This window comes from Tyto alba, unplaced genomic scaffold (genome assembly GCF_018691265.1).
Source record: "Tyto alba isolate M040663 unplaced genomic scaffold, T.alba_DEE_v4.0 Super-Scaffold_21, whole genome shotgun sequence".
NCBI classification, from domain to species: Eukaryota; Metazoa; Chordata; class Aves; order Strigiformes; family Tytonidae; genus Tyto; species Tyto alba.
Window position 1 is genome coordinate 22,563,452 of NW_024881295.1, and position 16,519 is coordinate 22,579,970.

At 43.9% G+C, this 16,519-nt stretch overlaps 2 protein-coding genes across 11 annotated transcripts in view; one reads left to right on the plus strand and one right to left on the minus strand.

Moving 5' to 3' along the window:
• The window catches only part of CHPT1 (choline phosphotransferase 1), a 23,248-nt gene extending 20,262 nt beyond the window's left edge, over positions 1-2,986 (plus strand). For all 3 annotated transcript variants that reach the window (XM_042795509.1, XM_042795508.1, XM_042795510.1), the window contains one exon: positions 2,813-2,986. Coding sequence is in view for 2 of the 3 variants with exons in the window: in XM_042795508.1 (XP_042651442.1) it covers positions 2,813-2,857 (45 nt within the window). In the remaining variant the exon portion in view is untranslated. The remainder of the gene's footprint in view (positions 1-2,812) is intronic.
• SYCP3 (synaptonemal complex protein 3) lies at positions 2,776-15,895 on the minus strand. 8 transcript variants are annotated; one of them, XM_032995903.2, is made up of 10 exons: positions 15,389-15,895; positions 14,927-15,011; positions 13,125-13,269; positions 11,895-11,970; positions 10,789-10,823; positions 7,829-7,946; positions 6,685-6,784; positions 5,776-5,874; positions 3,038-3,142; positions 2,776-2,892 (listed from the first exon to the last, which is right to left on the minus strand). In XM_032995903.2, exons 3-10 carry the CDS (start codon positions 13,252-13,254, stop codon positions 2,839-2,841), a joined length of 717 nt encoding a protein of 238 aa, XP_032851794.1. In that variant the 5' UTR covers positions 13,255-13,269; positions 14,927-15,011; positions 15,389-15,895; the 3' UTR covers positions 2,776-2,838. The 8 variants fall into 8 exon arrangements, with proteins under 8 accessions (XP_032851794.1, XP_032851756.1, XP_032851777.1 ...); XM_032995865.2 differs by lacking the exon at positions 2,776-2,892 and having other exon boundaries at positions 2,969-3,142; positions 15,389-15,889; XM_032995886.2 differs by lacking the exons at positions 2,776-2,892; positions 15,389-15,895 and adding an exon at positions 15,285-15,294 and having other exon boundaries at positions 2,969-3,142.
• Between the last annotated feature and the right edge of the window lie 624 nt (positions 15,896-16,519).

A 16,519-nucleotide genomic window follows, 5' to 3' on the forward strand; every position in this document is an offset into this window, starting at 1 on the left:
AGCTTCTGGATCAGTCGGAGGAAGGAGGTATAGCTCAGGAAGGTTTTCTTCTATTTCAAAACACTGTTATGAGTGCCTGTAGGAGCCGTGCGTTCTCTGGTGTCTGAGTACACAGCCTACTGTTACTAAATACAACTGTGGCTTGTATTTTCCTTCAAGGCCAGTTTCTGGTTTGATGGTCGTAGTAAGGTTTGCCTCATTGTACTCCACCATTATCTAGACCGTAGGTAGTTGCGTACTTGGAGGACAGTAGCTTTACCTAGCCTAGCTTCTATCTGTGAAACTGCACAAATGAATGACAGAGTTCACTGACTTAAGTGACTGTGACTGTTTGACTGTGACAATGCAACCCACCCATATGTAATTCCCTCTGAAGTAGATTTGCTGTTGCTGTGTTCATCTACCTTCTAATCTGCCTTGTAGCTATCACTGTACTTCATCCAAAACTGCACAGAACTAAAGCCTAATGTATAGTAAAACGCTCCAAAACAGACAGTCAGGCCTCCTGTCAGCCTTTCTCCTTCTCTAAACTGGCTAACATAATGTGCCTGGCTAGAGGGCTCCCGCTGTCATTAGAGAAAAGCAGAATGAAAGCAGTTTATTAGCTGTATGAGCAAATCATGATTTGCACACAAACCCTGAAGCTTAAGCTCCTTTAAGAGGTGCTGTTTGACCGTGATTTCTGTAAAAAGTTGTTGAATGTAAGTGTCCGTTACCACTTCCAGTTGCTGATCTGTAGCTGAGCTGTGAGTTCATAAAGTTCTTTGTGAACTGTACAATAAAGAATGCTATGGGTTGTTTTAAAAATGTTACCACTGCGGCTTCCTAGCTGCATGTTAATTCAAAAAGACTTCCTGAGGTGTTCAGGGAACTTTAAAAGTGGTGTATTCTCTGCTAAATGTGGAGGGAATAAAATACCATCGACCACATTCCTGCCTAAGAAGGACACACCGATACGCATGAGAGAACTGTCATGGTCACTGCCAAAGGCCCAGTGCTGTAAGGGACTGATACCAATTCCAAATGAATCCTACTGCTGCTTGAGGCTGGGGGAGGCAGCATCCACCCCTGAAGTTAACTTGAACCCAGGGCGAGGGCAAACAGAAGATAAGATGGTAAAGACCATTTCAGTTTGTCTTAATACTGTAAACAAATTAACCACCTGATGAAGACATAGACAGGGTGGGTTTTTTTAGAATGAGAAGGTTTGGTTCCCCGGAATGCTCAAAAATGCGTCATGTGGCGTAGTAGGTGTAAGCAGTTTTGAGGATGGGATTGAGGTATGCGGATGATTGGAAAGTAGTGCAGAAATGGGTCAGAAAAGCAGAAAGATGAGGCAATGCTAACAAATAAATCCAGAACCGTAAGGCAGTACTAACAAGTAACCTCGTATGGGAGACAGGAAGCAAAACTTGCCACCTGCATTTCCCAGCACCCCCTCACTGTGCCCGAGAGCGCCGCGGCCCCGCAGCGCGGGTGAGGGAGCGCGGCGCTGCCCACCGGGCGCTCGTGCTGCCTGGTGCTGGCCGCCTAACCCCTTCCCCACGGCCTCCCAGGCACGGGACAGAACAACGGGCTCCCGAACAGTCGCCTGTTCAGCTTCAGCTGCAACCAAACTGCTGACGTTTCTGTAAGTTAGCCGTCATCAGCCTGGCTCCTGCAGCGGGAGAACCGACAGGAAGGGACTCGGTTCTCAACCAAAACCGGTAGTACGCTGAGGAGAAGAAGCTGCAGGGGCTGGTTTTGAAATACATTGTTATGAAGACATCACATTTGTGCGTGTGGGTGTGCGGATGGTTTTTGTTTTACCTACTACGGTATTAAATCTAAGCATTGAATAGGTCAGGAACTGCCTAATTTGTAAAAGTGGATATTCAGGCGTAATGGTTTTCTGTAAAAACAAACTGCATGCAAGCTAAGCCGATTGTTTAATTTGTGCTGATTTACTGTAATGAGATACATGAAAGGTAAATGCTTTATCCTTAAAACGTAGGCCTCCCTAAATTGCTAGTCATTTGGAATTGCAAAAAGTAATATTCCGTCTCAAAGGCTTGTAATAACTTGTACTAAATAAATGAGCTAGATTACTTCTAGCAGTGGTCCTGCAAGGTCTATATACCCCAAAATGTAAAATGTTTAATTATGCTTACTTGAGCAGATGTCATATAAAGCTGTGACACTCAGCTAATTATTCAACTAAAGAGACCTGCTTTTTGGACAAACTACAGCAGTTCATAAATCTCTGACTAGTACAAAGCTATTACGACGCCTAGCCTAACAAAAGAGTTAACAACATTTACTTTAATTTCCCATAATACACATCATTAAACAATCTTTCATGAGCTATGTCATACTCTGTAAACTTCTTGTAACTGCTGATACGGCAGCAGACTGAATGTTGAAACTATGAAAATCTTGAAGTCTGCAGCTTGTGAAGAATGCTTCTATTTGCACAGTGTACCTAAGGGCCTAAAGTTATTCTCTAAAATCTGAGTAACGCACTTTTCATTAATTTGATTAATCGTTTATTAACTGTTACAATTTGGCATTATAACAAGTGAAACAATTTAAATAGTCCAGTACTACTGAAAGCAACTATTAAGTAGTTAAAGATGAATTAGACAGACAGTAAAATGGTTCTGGGTCCATAGTGCTCCCCCCAAAGTCATACATTTACTGATATACGTTCTTACAGCATTATCTGACACAAGATTAGAACAATCCACAAAAGCGTTTAATAGGAACTTTAAAACATTTAAATCACAACATTCTTCTCCATGGCTAATGCCTATACCTGTATCATGTTACTTAGGTACAAGTTGTTTCTCCACTGAGCCATCAGAATAACATGGACTGAAGAGACTTGCGAACAGTTGCCATCTCCTGCTGTTGCTGTTACAAGAAAAGGAGATAATACTGAACAAATGCTGTATCACTAGGATTCCTTTCAGCTAATTAAAAATGAATGTCAAATGACTTTCCTATAGAACGTTCTGGTGTTGCATTTAACTAACTGCTTCACAGATCTGATACTTACTGTGTCCATCATAATCTTCTTCTGCAACATAGCCATCTCCTTGCGAAGTTCGCTTTGTGCTCCAGCTAGAAGATTTTCATTGCTCTTCTCCAGCTCTTCCATGCTCTGAAGTTAAGGATAATCTTAATTCAGAACTGTTGAATGCCAAAGGGTTAATTTAAAACAAACAAACCATTATTCAGACTACAGTTTAATTTTTACAGCAGCAGGGGTCACTGATACTCGATGAGTTTTGTCACGAACTCGACAGACAAGCCATACAGGGCTTTGTATTCCGGTCCACGTTCCTGTTTAAACAACAGGGACCCTGGGAACCAACACGGAACCTGCGGAGGAGCCGGGCCCCTCCACTCCGCCTCTGGGCGGGCGCACCGAGGGGGCCTGCATTGCCCTGGGAGTTCCACAGGAAAAGATGAAACAGACGTCTGTCGGGGGTTTGATGCTGTGACAACCTCGGGGATGTGAAGGACTATAAAACCCATTACGTTTCCTTCTCTTTGCACACTCCTCCTCACATAAGCCAATTAAAGCTCACTGGTTACCTTCCCTTTTGTACCTACAATTATGCCGAACTCTGTGTATGTGTGTAGTTGTATTTTTCTTGACTCGTACTTAGTTAAGCTTATTTGAGGATTGATTTCTACCTTTTGATCTTTTTTGAGGAGAAAAATCAAAGTAATACTTCACCTTCTGTTCAGTTTTTCATCTTTGATGAAGACATCTTCAACATTTTGAAGCGGGTATTATTTATTAATGCTTCTGCAATATCCTCTGTAAATTTCTATTATCTTAAACTAAGAGCTGCTCTCTTTCAGCTTTATTTTTTCAAAGCTACCAGACTTGGAAAAAAACCTCAAACGTTACTAACCTTAGTTTCAAAAAGGGACCAGTTAGGAAGCGACTTGAACAGAAAGCGAGGTTTGCCCACCCCATGCACCGGTACGCCCGGGGGGCCACCCAGCTGGAGGGCAGCTCTGCAGGAGCGGGCCCGGGGCGTCCTGGTGGCCGCCAGCTTGGAGAGGAGCCAGCGCGTGCCCTGGGTGCAGAGGTGCCCAGCGGCTTCCTGCGCCGCATTGGGGGGGGGGGGGGGGGATCCTGGGCGCTCTGCTCAGCGCTGGCGAGGCCACCGCTGGCGCGCTGCGTCCCCACCCGGGCTCCTCGGGACCAGAGAGACCCGGACGTACCGGCCGGAGCCCAGCAAAGGGCCGCAAAGGTGATGAGGGGACAGGAGCATTTCTCTTGCCAGCGCGGGCTGGGGGAGCCGGGGCTGCTCAGCCTGGAGAGGAGAGGGCCGGGGGGGGATCTCACCTAGCTGCATGAATCCTTGGGAGGGGGCACGCAAAGAAGACAGCGCCAGATCGTGAGGTGTCCGGGGGCAGGCCCAGCGGCTACGGGCACAACGCTGAAACAGGAGGCTCCCTCCGAACATCAGAACACCTTCTCACTGTGAGGGTGAGCGAGCGCTGGCCCGGGGAGGCTGCCGAGCCTCCATCCTGGGGGTACTGGGAAGCCCTCTGGGGGCTGGACCAGGCGACCTCCTGAGGTCCCTTCCGACCTCAGCCCTTCGGCGGCTGGTGCTGCGCCTCTGCGTTCATTACAAATCCAGGGAACTCGGGGTACCTTCATTTTCCTCACAGTTTTAATACCTTACTTAGAAAAATAGTAGGGGAATGAAATTCTGGGAATAAAGTGTTTTGCTCTTAGTGTAAAATGACAGGGAAAAGCATTTTTTTTTTTTTTTTAAATTTCATCACCAAAAAGTCAAATTTTAGAGTAGTACTAGTAATCATTTTTTGTTTGCTGTCCGGTTAACTACTCTCTGTTAAAAAACCAAAACACAGTTGATCAGTATGAATTGCGTGTTTAAAATACATTATTTCTGTAAGAACTGTGGTGCTTGTAGGGACTCCCAGCAAATACAAAAATTATGCGTGAAGCAACAGGAAAGTTAAGCAAGACTGATTTCGCCAAAAATCCTTATTTCCATCAGATTCTTGATGCAGACGTTTTAGCGAATGCTCACCTTGAATACCTGGTTACAAAAAGGAAAACCCTTTCTAATGAACGTTCCTTAGGAAGAGATGAAGGGAGTTCTAACTGGGAAATTTTAAGGGAATTACCACTGATTTTCTTTAGTGGTCACTTGCCTTACATGAAGCAGCAACAGCTAAAAAGGTTAATGATGGAAGAAACCTGCTATCTAATTCTCATCGCGGGGGATGCACCCGTTAGCGGTCACAAGCTTTGTGCAGGTAAGTTCTGTTCGCAACTGCGACCGCCAGCGCACCTGCCAGCAGTAATAAAAGCAGCAAATTGAAACCTAAGATGTATTTTTAATAGATCATTGAGTTTTACTTTTTTAAATACGTAACAAAAATCTAAGGGAATAATTAAAACAAAATCCTGATGATTTAACTGACCTATATAACCTTTAAACTAGTACAAAACTGTGTTCCGCCTAGAAAGTGTGCTGTGCGGGTTGTGGTGAAACATTTGAAACAGGGGAGCCAGTCGGGTCCCTGCGAGAACACATTTAACTACATAATTTATTAAATGGCTGCAATCTGTGTGCATGTTCTTAGCAAACAAGGGAAAGATACTAACAGGAATATTCATGCGAGGTTGCCGTTTTCCTCAGATTTCTTAAATCTCTGTATTTCATAAAAGCTGAATTAATACAGCTTTCTTAAGTGATGTGGTAAGGATCAGCAGCCTTCTAAGAAGAAAACTTACCGTACCTTTAAGAATTGATCGTAGAGTTGCTTAATGGTTTTCAGCCTCTGACTTTGAACTATTCTTGCCTGCTGAAAAACTTTTTGTTGCTGACGAAAGACATTCTGAAGCAAAAGGAAAAAAAAAAAATTGCATTAGTTAACCAAAGGCGCTTGGACAGCGACACTGTTGTCATTTAATGGAATCAGAAATTCTGCCTTCACTGGAGATCTGGGTCATGTAATTAGATCCCTGCCTGGAGAATTATCCGTGTTCTCATTAATGAAAGAAAGACTGAAGACTGGATTAAGCTCTGAGTCACCTCCTGAGGTCCCTTCCAACCTGAATTATCCCTGTGAGATCCCGTGGGGATTGCTATCCAACGCAGCTCTCAGGGGTACCCCAGGGAAATGTGCTGCCTAGGGAAAAGCAAAATTTGAAAATGTGTTGGGAGCAGCAACATCATGTGGTTACATTCCACTGTAAAGCTCCTACCCCCTTGCAATGATCCAGTTCTCATACGTGTATTATATGCAGGCATATTTTTAAGCAATGCATGCTTAAAATGCATTTATTTTTCATTTACTCCTTTGTTCCCTGAACCCAAAGACTACGAATGCGCAGAAACAGCACACGTCTTTCTTCTCCATAAATGGTCTTGGCTTTTCTCAAGCTGGCCTACAGCATCACTTTACAATTTGTAAAATTGCAAGGAAGTTAATAAATGCAGCCCTCTTCACTTTAAAATATATCCCAAAACTTAACATTTGCAGTTTGAGAGCCACCAAACCTGAATTAATTTTTTTAATCAAGAGGCAAACAACCCTATGTTTGTTTAAACTAGATAAAGTGTTTTTACATTTCTCGAGTGCCTAAACAACAGTATTTCCTCTTTGTGAAAACACCGTGAAACTCATGCCACGCTGGAAACCCACCGTTAGTTTTTCTTCCTGCTCTTCTGCTTTCTGCACATCTACATCCCATTGCTGAAATAAAGTCAGGAACTGCTGGGAGAACTCATGATTGAGCTTCTGCCTATAAACAGACACTAGCTGTAAGTATGACAAACGCTGCGAAGAATTACAAGGAAGGCTAAGGTTCAACACACACACGGAGCAGAATAAAACGAGCTGGCATAGGTAAAGAAGGCAGCTGTTTTGACACCTGGCCATCACTGGATATTGTAGGCTTTGAAAAACTGAACACACATACACACACTTTCTGAGTGTGTGTGGATTATATACATGTAAGGAGACAGGCCTCATATACAAAACTCAGATAAAAAAAAAAAATTACAACAACTTCTCTTCCTGACAGTGTCAGGTTTTCTGAGATTTACTGATTTTCTAACCCAATTACAGATCTTGGCTTTAACAGAAGGGGTTTATAATGAAAAAATAATTAGCTCATTCATTAGTTCATTATGCTCTACTTTCTCTATGTAAATGTAAATTTTGTCAATGCAGGTTTCAAATATATATATATATATATACACACATATATATATAAAAACCACCAAGAAAGTTACAAGCTGACTTTCAGTTTTTAGCTGTCTCATTTTTCATTTACTCTACCTGTACTATCAGATATAGTAATTAAATATGCCTTAAGATGCAAAAGGAAGGTAATGTAGAGTGAAAACTATTTACAATGTGAAAATAAAATTTTTTTTTTTTCTTAACCAGAATGACATCATAGAAGTTTTACTGAACATTTTCAGTTTTCAGGTTGAAACAAAAAATTCCAACTGAAGTGGAAAAAATAAAAACATTGGTTTACAGGACGGTCATTTTCCATAAAGATAAAACAAAAGTAAAACCAGCTCTTTAGCATACCTTGCTCTCAAAATTCCAATTCTTAAATTTCCCCATTCAACAGAGAAAACACTGTGCCAAACTCGTGCTGTCAGTTTAACCAGGTGGACACAACCGAGGCAGCAGGCACAGAGGACCCGAGCAGCTGCCTAACCAGTGGATGCACTACTTGCTATTTGGCTGCAAGAAGCTGGCCCAGCTATCCGTGCTGTGACACGAGAGGGAATCTGACTTCACAGGTTTGAACAACAAGGGTAGATGTTACCTTTGCTCCTGCTGTGTTTTCCAAACTTGTTCAATCTTCTGGTTACTGGTTTTGAGTGAGGCTTTTGTATACATTTCTAACCGTTTCCTCTTAGCTATGAGAGCCTTGTTAATATCAGCTAAAAATCAAAGAAAACTTAGCGATCAGGCACGCCGAGATACACTGCGTCTTTTATTAAAAGTGCTGACGAGTTACACTTGGGGGAAGCAAAGGAGGTGTGCTCTAAGCTCCTGCCCTGGGCCCCTGGCTGCCGTGGGCGTCCCTGGGCCTGCCGTGGGCGCCCCTCGGGCTGCCGTGGGCGTCCCTGGGCCTGCCGTGGGCGCCCCTCGGGCTGCCATGGGCGTCCCTGGGGCTGCCGTGGGCGTCCCTGGGCCTGCCGTGGGCGTCCCTCGGGCTGCCATGGGCGTCCCTCGGGCTGCCATGGGCGTCCCTGGGCCTGCCGTGGGCGTCCCTCGGGCTGCCGTGGGCGTCCCTGGGCCTGCCGTGGGCGTCCCTGGGCCTGCCGTGGGCGTCCCTGGGCCTGCCGTGGGCGTCCCTCGGGCTGCCGTGGGCGTCCCTGGGCCTGCCGTGGGCGTCCCTGGGCCTGCCGTGGGCGTCCCTCGGGCTGCCGTGGGCGTCCCTGGGCCTGCCGTGGGCGCCCCTCGGGCTGCCATGGGCGTCCCTGGGGCTGCCGTGGGCGTCCCTGGGCCTGCCGTGGGCGTCCCTCGACCTGCCGTGGGCGCCCCTCGGGCTGCCGTGGGCGTCCCTGGGGCTGCCGTGGGCGCCCCTCGGGCTGCCGTGGGCGTCCCTGGGCCTGCCGTGGGCGTCCCTGGGCCTGCCGTGGGCGCCCCTCGGGCTGCCGTGGGCGTCCCTGGGCCTGCCGTGGGCGTCCCTGGGCCTGCCGTGGGCGCCCCTCGGGCTGCCGTGGGCGCCCCTGGGGCTGCCGTGGGCGCCCCTCGGGCTGCCGTGGGCGCCCCTGGGGCTGCCGTGGGCGCCCCTCGGGCTGCCGTGGGCAGGGCGGTGAGTGCTGCTCCCCCCTGCACGCGGGCCGACACCCGGGCTCTGCGGCTGCCACTGCTGGTTGCCCACCCCCAGCACCTGCTCTCGCATGTGCTCCGGGCGCCCCCTCTCTCGCGGGCCAGCCCGAGTGGGAGCCCCCCGCAGGGGGCTCCGCTGGGGCCCCGGGGCGGTCGGGACCCGCGGCAGCTGCCGCGCTCCCGCCACCGGCCCCGGGCCGGGCCCTGCCAGCCCGCAGCGGGTGCCCCCGCGGGCCGGCACAGCACCCACGCCAGCGGCCCACGCCGCGCCCCCACAGCCCGTGTCTGCCCGGCGCGCAGGCTGCGGGACCCCCGCCCGAGCCTGCCCCGCAAAGCCCGCCTTAGGTCAGCTGTGCGGCCGCCCGAGGGCCCGCCCACAGGCCCCAGGCCCCCAAGGAAATTAGTTATGCCGACACCTTTTAAATTCTTTTTTTTTTTCTAGTAAAACCACACGCTTCAGGGCATTATTCAAATCGCTTAGATTTTAGAAATACAGTTACTATGTGATTACTATCACTGTGAACACGTTGAATAAAGGACAAACTTTTTCATACTTTGGAGAGACTTTGTACTTTTTGAAAAGTATTCAAGTTAAAATAATTATTTACATTTAATTTCATAACGTAATTTAATTTACATTTGGAGAGTTAAGAGACAAGCTGCAGATTATGGTTAATACAGCAATTTCCTTTCCTTCTCACTGCAGATTTCAGGAAACATCTGTCAAGCCCCTCTCTCTAATTTGCCGAGGCACCTGCCCCTGGCTAATGCCAAACCCATTATTTTTGAGCAGACAGCATCCCTTCTCTGACCTATTCATTTTCCTTCCTTCCATCCTATTTTTGAGCCTCCGGTAACAAGCAATCCAAGCCTTTTAACACTGAAATCCTCCTCCTATCTAGATTGCTAGATCTGCAGTAGCATTCCAATACGTACCTGACCAGCAAAAGAAATTCTTAATTGGTGGATTAAGAAATTCCTTGAACTCCTCTCTCACCTTAAGATTTACATGCAAGTCGTGACTGTGTAGAGCATTTTCTTACACCTACAATTCAAGTATTAACTGGCTGTTGAGTATGCAGCACTGGCATTAAGGTGGTTTCCCTCCCTTCCATGGCTTTCTGATGCTTTGCTACACTGATGTATTATTATACATTCTTTACAAGTGAAGTGTGTTTTTTCTCTAACCTATTAGCTATCTAGAATTCAGTTGCAAATTTAACTGTAAGTAAAGCCATCTGAGGATCTGATTGTGACTAAACTAAATCCAGCTAGGTGACACACAAATCTCCCGTCGCTAGACGCCTGGCATTACTTACCCTCGTTCTGCAGCGCTTCTAGAAACTTGTCATCTCCTGCCTCGCTGCTGAAGTACTCTTTTCTGCTTATTTCCTGTTCTCTAAATTTCTGAAGGTGTGGAGCACAGGCTACTCTCTAGCTCGTTCTGTGTCACAACTACAGTCTACTTCCAAAATTTCCTGTCTAGAATTAGAACTACTTGTTCTATTTAGCTGCTTGTATTAACATTCACATGCCCCTAATTTCTCACTCAAGTCTCCCTGGTCTCTTCTATGTCATTGTAACAAAAAACTAAGAACAACAGCTAACTCATATTGTCATTTTTTGCTACAATGTAATCGCTACCTCTTAATCTTAAAATCAGAATTGATAATCAAAAGCCCTCATGCATCTTTCCCTTTTTCCTTTGCCATTACCTACACTAATATTTACATCTCATTTTATATGCTGTTATTCCCTTCTCTTCTTTCCCTTTGATCTACTTAGATAAAACTTTTTTTCTAAAAACTGGCTTTTTTATTTTTTTTTTCATAAATGCTGAAAAATGCTACAAAGACCAGTCATTTTACGTAAATCTTATGGTAAGGAATTTCACAATTTAAATATTACTTGTGTTTTAATTTATTAGAATGTAAATGTTCTTACCTCCAAATCTTTCCAGCATATTCTGTACTTCACCCCTACAAAAGTGTTTAAAACATTTATTTGCCCGCTTTCTGACTTTAGAATAAGACCTTTTGTATAAGCTTAAAACTAATTTTATTCACACGCCTGTTACTTGTAAGCAGTGACAGAGCTGCTGCTGTTCTACAATATAAAAAAAATGCACTCCTCCTGTGAGAGATCTCTTTTTTACACTAATTCTTTTGGAAAAAGAAAAAAAAATATTACTAGAACCTATTAACTTACTCCCCAGTAAAAAGGCAGTATTAGGCATTTAAAGGGTCTTGAGTGAGGGAGGAGTGTAAATAAAATTGAACGTTCCGTGTACAAAAATAAAACACAAAAGGTATTTGGAACATCAAATGAAAACAAGTCCATCAGTTCGCATGACTGGCACAGTAAGAAAAATCCAAGACAAATAATATCAGGGTAGTTTTTACAACACCTTTAAGATAAGGCAGTGGTACCATAGCTGACAAGTCCAAAAAGGGACATGGTGGGTAAAGAAAATATTTATCTTGTTTTTAGATCTTCTTCTCCACAGGGTATCACTTTCCTCTTTGAAGACTAAAAAAAGTATCTTTAACTCAACAGCCATAATCTTGCTGAAAACTATTTCAACATACACTTTTTTATTACATTTACACTGCCCATAAACACTATTTCATAAGATTTAGCCCTAAAAATTATTTATTTTTCATGCAATAGTTGGATCATTTAAAGTACTGTTATTATCGTCAAGCCACTAAGGTCAGAGGGAAAAAAATAATGAAATTATGAACAATTTAGGATAAAACTTAAATCATCTTTTGAAAGAGATAATTTTAAGAACTTACACAAATATATCAATTTTTTATGCATGTTCTAAAGTATCTACAAAGAGACTGCAGAATTACTCATTTTAAAATGTTACATTTTCTTTTTTTATCTAAAACTACTGTATTATGTCACCTGATTTTTTAATCAAATACTAAAACTAACCCAAGCAAAATAAGCACAATGAGTTACTGAAATTGGTACCTATTTAAGACTTACTTATTTTGGAAAAAAAAAAAAAAAAAAAAAAGAAAAAGAAATCCTAACCTTACCCCACATCATCTGGAACCACATGAGTAGTCACCAAAGGTCTTTTCTTTCCATGCTTGTCCATTACCGGTGTTTCACCTTAATACAAATTTCAGAAAGATTTACAAAAATATCTTATATTTTGTGGGGGTAATTTAAGTTACTAAAAGTGTAATTCCTTTTCTGTAATGCCACTTCTCTGAACCCGTCTCATGGGTCTCAGTTCTCATACATAACATGTGTAGCTAAAACTTTGAATCTAGAATTGACAGATGGTGGTGAATTATTCTGCAAGGCTGGAGTTGAGCTGGCACTGCCTGGAGTTCCTCTAGACTGGTCTCAACCAGTTTTTATTCTTCTGCCCACTACTACACAATTACTCCCAACTCACAATATAATAATCATCAGAAAGTTAAAAATAATCCAAAAATCGAAAAAGCCCAATCTGTAAGAATTTAATTTTACTGTAAAATAAGTACAGAAATTGTGTACTCTGATCTTTAAAAAAGCAAAATCATAAATAGACAAATAAATTCTTTCCAGAAAATAAAAATCCTTGGCTGTCAGATTTTTATTAAGGCTATTAAGGGAGGGGCAGGAACTTAGTCTGAACAAATGAAGAAGGGAAGAAATTAATAGAAACAAAACCAGAGAAAATAACTAAAAGACAAAAATCCAGAAACAGAGTTATATCAAATTTCACAAAAAACTATCGTGATGAGTAAGAACTGCATTTTTAAGTAAAGTCCACTTTTTTATGACACTCTCTCAAACATGAATCCCTTGGTTGACATTTTTCCTCATCTTTCTCTGCCTCTTCCTCTTTCTTTATTTTGGTTCAGATTCTTCCTGAAGTATTCTTAACCCTGCCAGCATTAATAAGACTCCAACTACCGTACCTGACTCGCACTCCTTACAAGCAAACAGAGCTCTTCTCTTCTATCCTTGCCTCAACCTTGTATGCAGCCAGGTGACAGAAGGATATGGCATTAAAATGAGGTAACAAAATGATGTAACAAGATCTGACTCTATTAAAGACTCCACCTATAATTCTGAGACATCACAGTGCACTATACAGCTTTTCTTTCATGTTCTCTTCTCCTGCCAATCAGAATTATACAGTAGGAGGCTAGCTGTCACAAACATTATGAACCACTCAGACACTCACTAACACTGAAGTACCTTCATTTCTGCTCATAGGCAGAAGTACTATAAACTTTGTGTTTTAAAAACAACCCCAATCATATAAGCACCTTCTCTAATATCTTCCTCTGATCCACTCAACTCTTTTCTTCCCTCCTCAAAGTCATAGGCAGGTATGGCTTGATTTTCCTGTGCTGCTTTACCAGCTTTGCCTCCATGCTTTCTTCCCGATGGTGCCATCAGATCCTCTTCCGACTGAAACAGTATGTTGTATTTGTTAACGTAACTTTCCCCACAATACCTTGAAGATAAGTATGTTTTCATGCTTACATTGACCTGTTACAGACACCTATGTAACAGTCTCCATCTGTAAGGATATTTGAGCAGTCAAACTTCCAATTTTGAGGTAATCCACAGGATTACCCATCAGTGGTGTTTTTAAGAACAGGGTAAACATAATCAGGGCTAGCAGGAACAAAATTGATTCTGCTGAAAAAGGAAGAAAATAACGCACTTTCTTAAGGTGCCTGCCTGTTTGGCTTCCATAATGTTTATGATGTATTTTAACATATCCCAGTACTGAATTTCCAAAAAGATATGCCAATATTCTATTTTACAAAATGCAGAAATCATAAAGAACACTGTGATTCTACAAGCCATCCCACACTAGAGAGACAAATACACACACGTGTATGCCATTTTTAAAAATCCTGGGCAACTTTAACTTTCTGAACCATCTTTATTTATACCTATTATGTCTCTGCATTCTATATCAGTTTCTGTATTTGTAAACATTTTACAAATACACTGCCCTCTTAAAGACACAATATTCCTTTAATAACACGAATTTTCATATATTCTATGTATTTTTATAAATATTCAAGGAGTAAAATATCTATTTAGAAGGAAAAGAGCACAGCTGTAATCATTAAATGCATGAATCACAAAATAGTTTTTTCTTTAGCACTTTATCAAGAAAAATAGTATACAAATACAACAGGAAATAGCAAGCTTCTGAATCCTTACTATTTCTTTTTGCTAGCAAGAGGTATGAAGCATTTCAAGTGTCACATGACACATACTTGTAAAAATCCTTCAAAAAATAACAGAATTATTTGGAAGATGGAAAGAAACTGAAAAAAAATATCAGCTGCAAGTACCCTGTTTCCAAACTGAGCAAGATGTGACTCAGCAGTGGATAAACTTCTCATTTTAGGCACAATTCAATACGTCTAGAAATATCAGTAAGTTTTCCACAAGCCAGGGCAAAGATAGATCTGAAAATTAAGTTCACACACCGAAACTGAGAACTCCAGTAAAGGTCTTTTAAATTTCCAGGACTGTGAAGTTCCCACATTAACAGCTCTCTCGCACACCTGAGTTTCCAATTTCTGTTTTTTGAATCATTTGTCCATAGCTATGAAAATGTTTTTTTAACCACGTATTACATAAATATATACAATATGATCACAGTAACCTACCAAGTAAGAAACACCGCTTTTTAATATCCAGCTTTTTCTGTGGTTGATATTTCTCTATATAGCATGAAGATTTTTAGACAAGTTTCATGAAAAATGAAACCAACACCTCTTTAAATTACTAACTGCAAAATCAAAAGCTCTTGCATTAAAATTATCCTCAAATGAGAGAAAATCTTCCAAGACTCATTCCGCTTTTCAACTACTGAGGCTGCTGAAAACATGATGCAAGGAGGAAAAGTACTGGTACAGCATTGGCTGTGCACATCTTCGTGCTGCCAAACTGCAAGTATTTATTTCATCTTACATATGAGCACTTTTCTTTCTACCGAAAATCAGTATAGAAAGCAGAACTCCTCAGTTCCTCCATACACTGCGAAACAACCTTGCCGTCTCACAAACCCATACAGCCTTCGTCCATCCCGCGTGGCTACCTGCTTTAGCTGACAGAAGTACCTTCAAATCACAGTTGTGTATTTATCAACGATTTTCCAGAGAAACCCGCTTCCGTTTTTCACCCTGCCCAAGAAGTTGTGAAATAAACCGGTAGTTGTGTGACTTTCCTACGTGGGGCTTTTCACCATGGGGGCCCCACCCGTTACTCCCCCAGAGCGGCAAGGGCGGCTTCGCCCCACACCTCACCACTACGGGGTTTGGGGGCGACCAAGGCTGAGGGGCGCTGCGGTGAGCTGTCCCCGTTCCTACTCTCCACCCCAACGCCTTCCACCGCTCCGCCTCTGCCCTTCCACCGCCTGTTCCCCACTCCCGCCGCCTCCCACGCAGCGGACCCACCGGAGACAGGGCGCCTCGCACCCCCCCGCAGGCAGCAGGGAACACCGGAGCGCCCCAAGCCCCCCCACACCCGAACTCGCACCAGAGCCCCTCGCAGCCCTCACGCCTCTCCCCGGCGACAGAGCCCGACAGGCGCGACAGGACGCGGCCCCGCCTCAGCAGCTCCCACCGCGAGCGAAGGGCGGGAAGCGGGGAGAGCCGCACAAAAGGGAGGGGGCGCATGCGCAGTAGCGCCCCCCGCCGCGCCCTCAGCAGCGCGGCCGGTGGGCAGGGCCGGGCGCCTGGTGCACCGCCGGCCTTAAACTCGCTTCAACCTCGTCTGCCTTTATCTATTTTTAGTCTTTTTTTCTTTTTTTCTTTTTTTTTTTTTTTTTTTTTTAATGGAAATGGCTTTAATTTCTCATTCAGACGATAAAGCCTGCAAAAGAAGTGCTCTGCTGCGTATGTAGGTTAGAGTATGATGCGAAGGGCTGATTTTTCCATCAGTCAAGGCAAACAGGCGATGTTTCTCCAGTCAAATTAATTTTACAAACTCAATGCTCTATGTTTCAGGTATTTCTACTCACAGGATTTTCTCTCCTCAGCCCATTAAGGTATTTGGCAAGGCTGAGGGGGCCAGCCAGGAGCCGGGGGGGAGGGGGGCACAGCTGAACCTGAACCACCTGAGATACTCTGCAGCATACAACGTCAGGCTCTGCAATAAAAGCTGGGGGTTGGTATTTTCCACAGCATACAACGTCAGGCTCTGCAATAAAAGCTGGGGGGTTGGTATTTTCCACAGCATACAACATCAGGCTCTGCAATAAAAGCTGGGGGGTTGGTGTTTCCCACAGCAGCCAGTGCTCAGAGACGGGCCGGGGCTCAGTCTGCTTCAGGGAGGTGCAACAGGGGCTCAGCATGTCCCTTTGCAGCACTTGCCTTTGTGTTTCTTCCTCCCCCTTCTTGCTTATTAAACTGGCTTTGTCTTGTGGGTCAAGTTTTTCCTCACTTTGCCAGTTCCCTACTCCATCCTACTGGCAGGAGCCAGTGGCTGGGCACTCAGCTGCCAGCACAGAATTTGCTGTTCACATCTTAGCCTAGTTCGTTCACCTGCTTTTTTTCCAGGTACCACGCACGTAGATCGAGCAGTGATTTTCAGTGAATGCTTATGCTACACCTTTTGAATTCTTATTGCTGTAGTGAAACAACATGAATCTACCTTCAAAACTTTCCTTAAACAGAAAGGAATTGCAGTG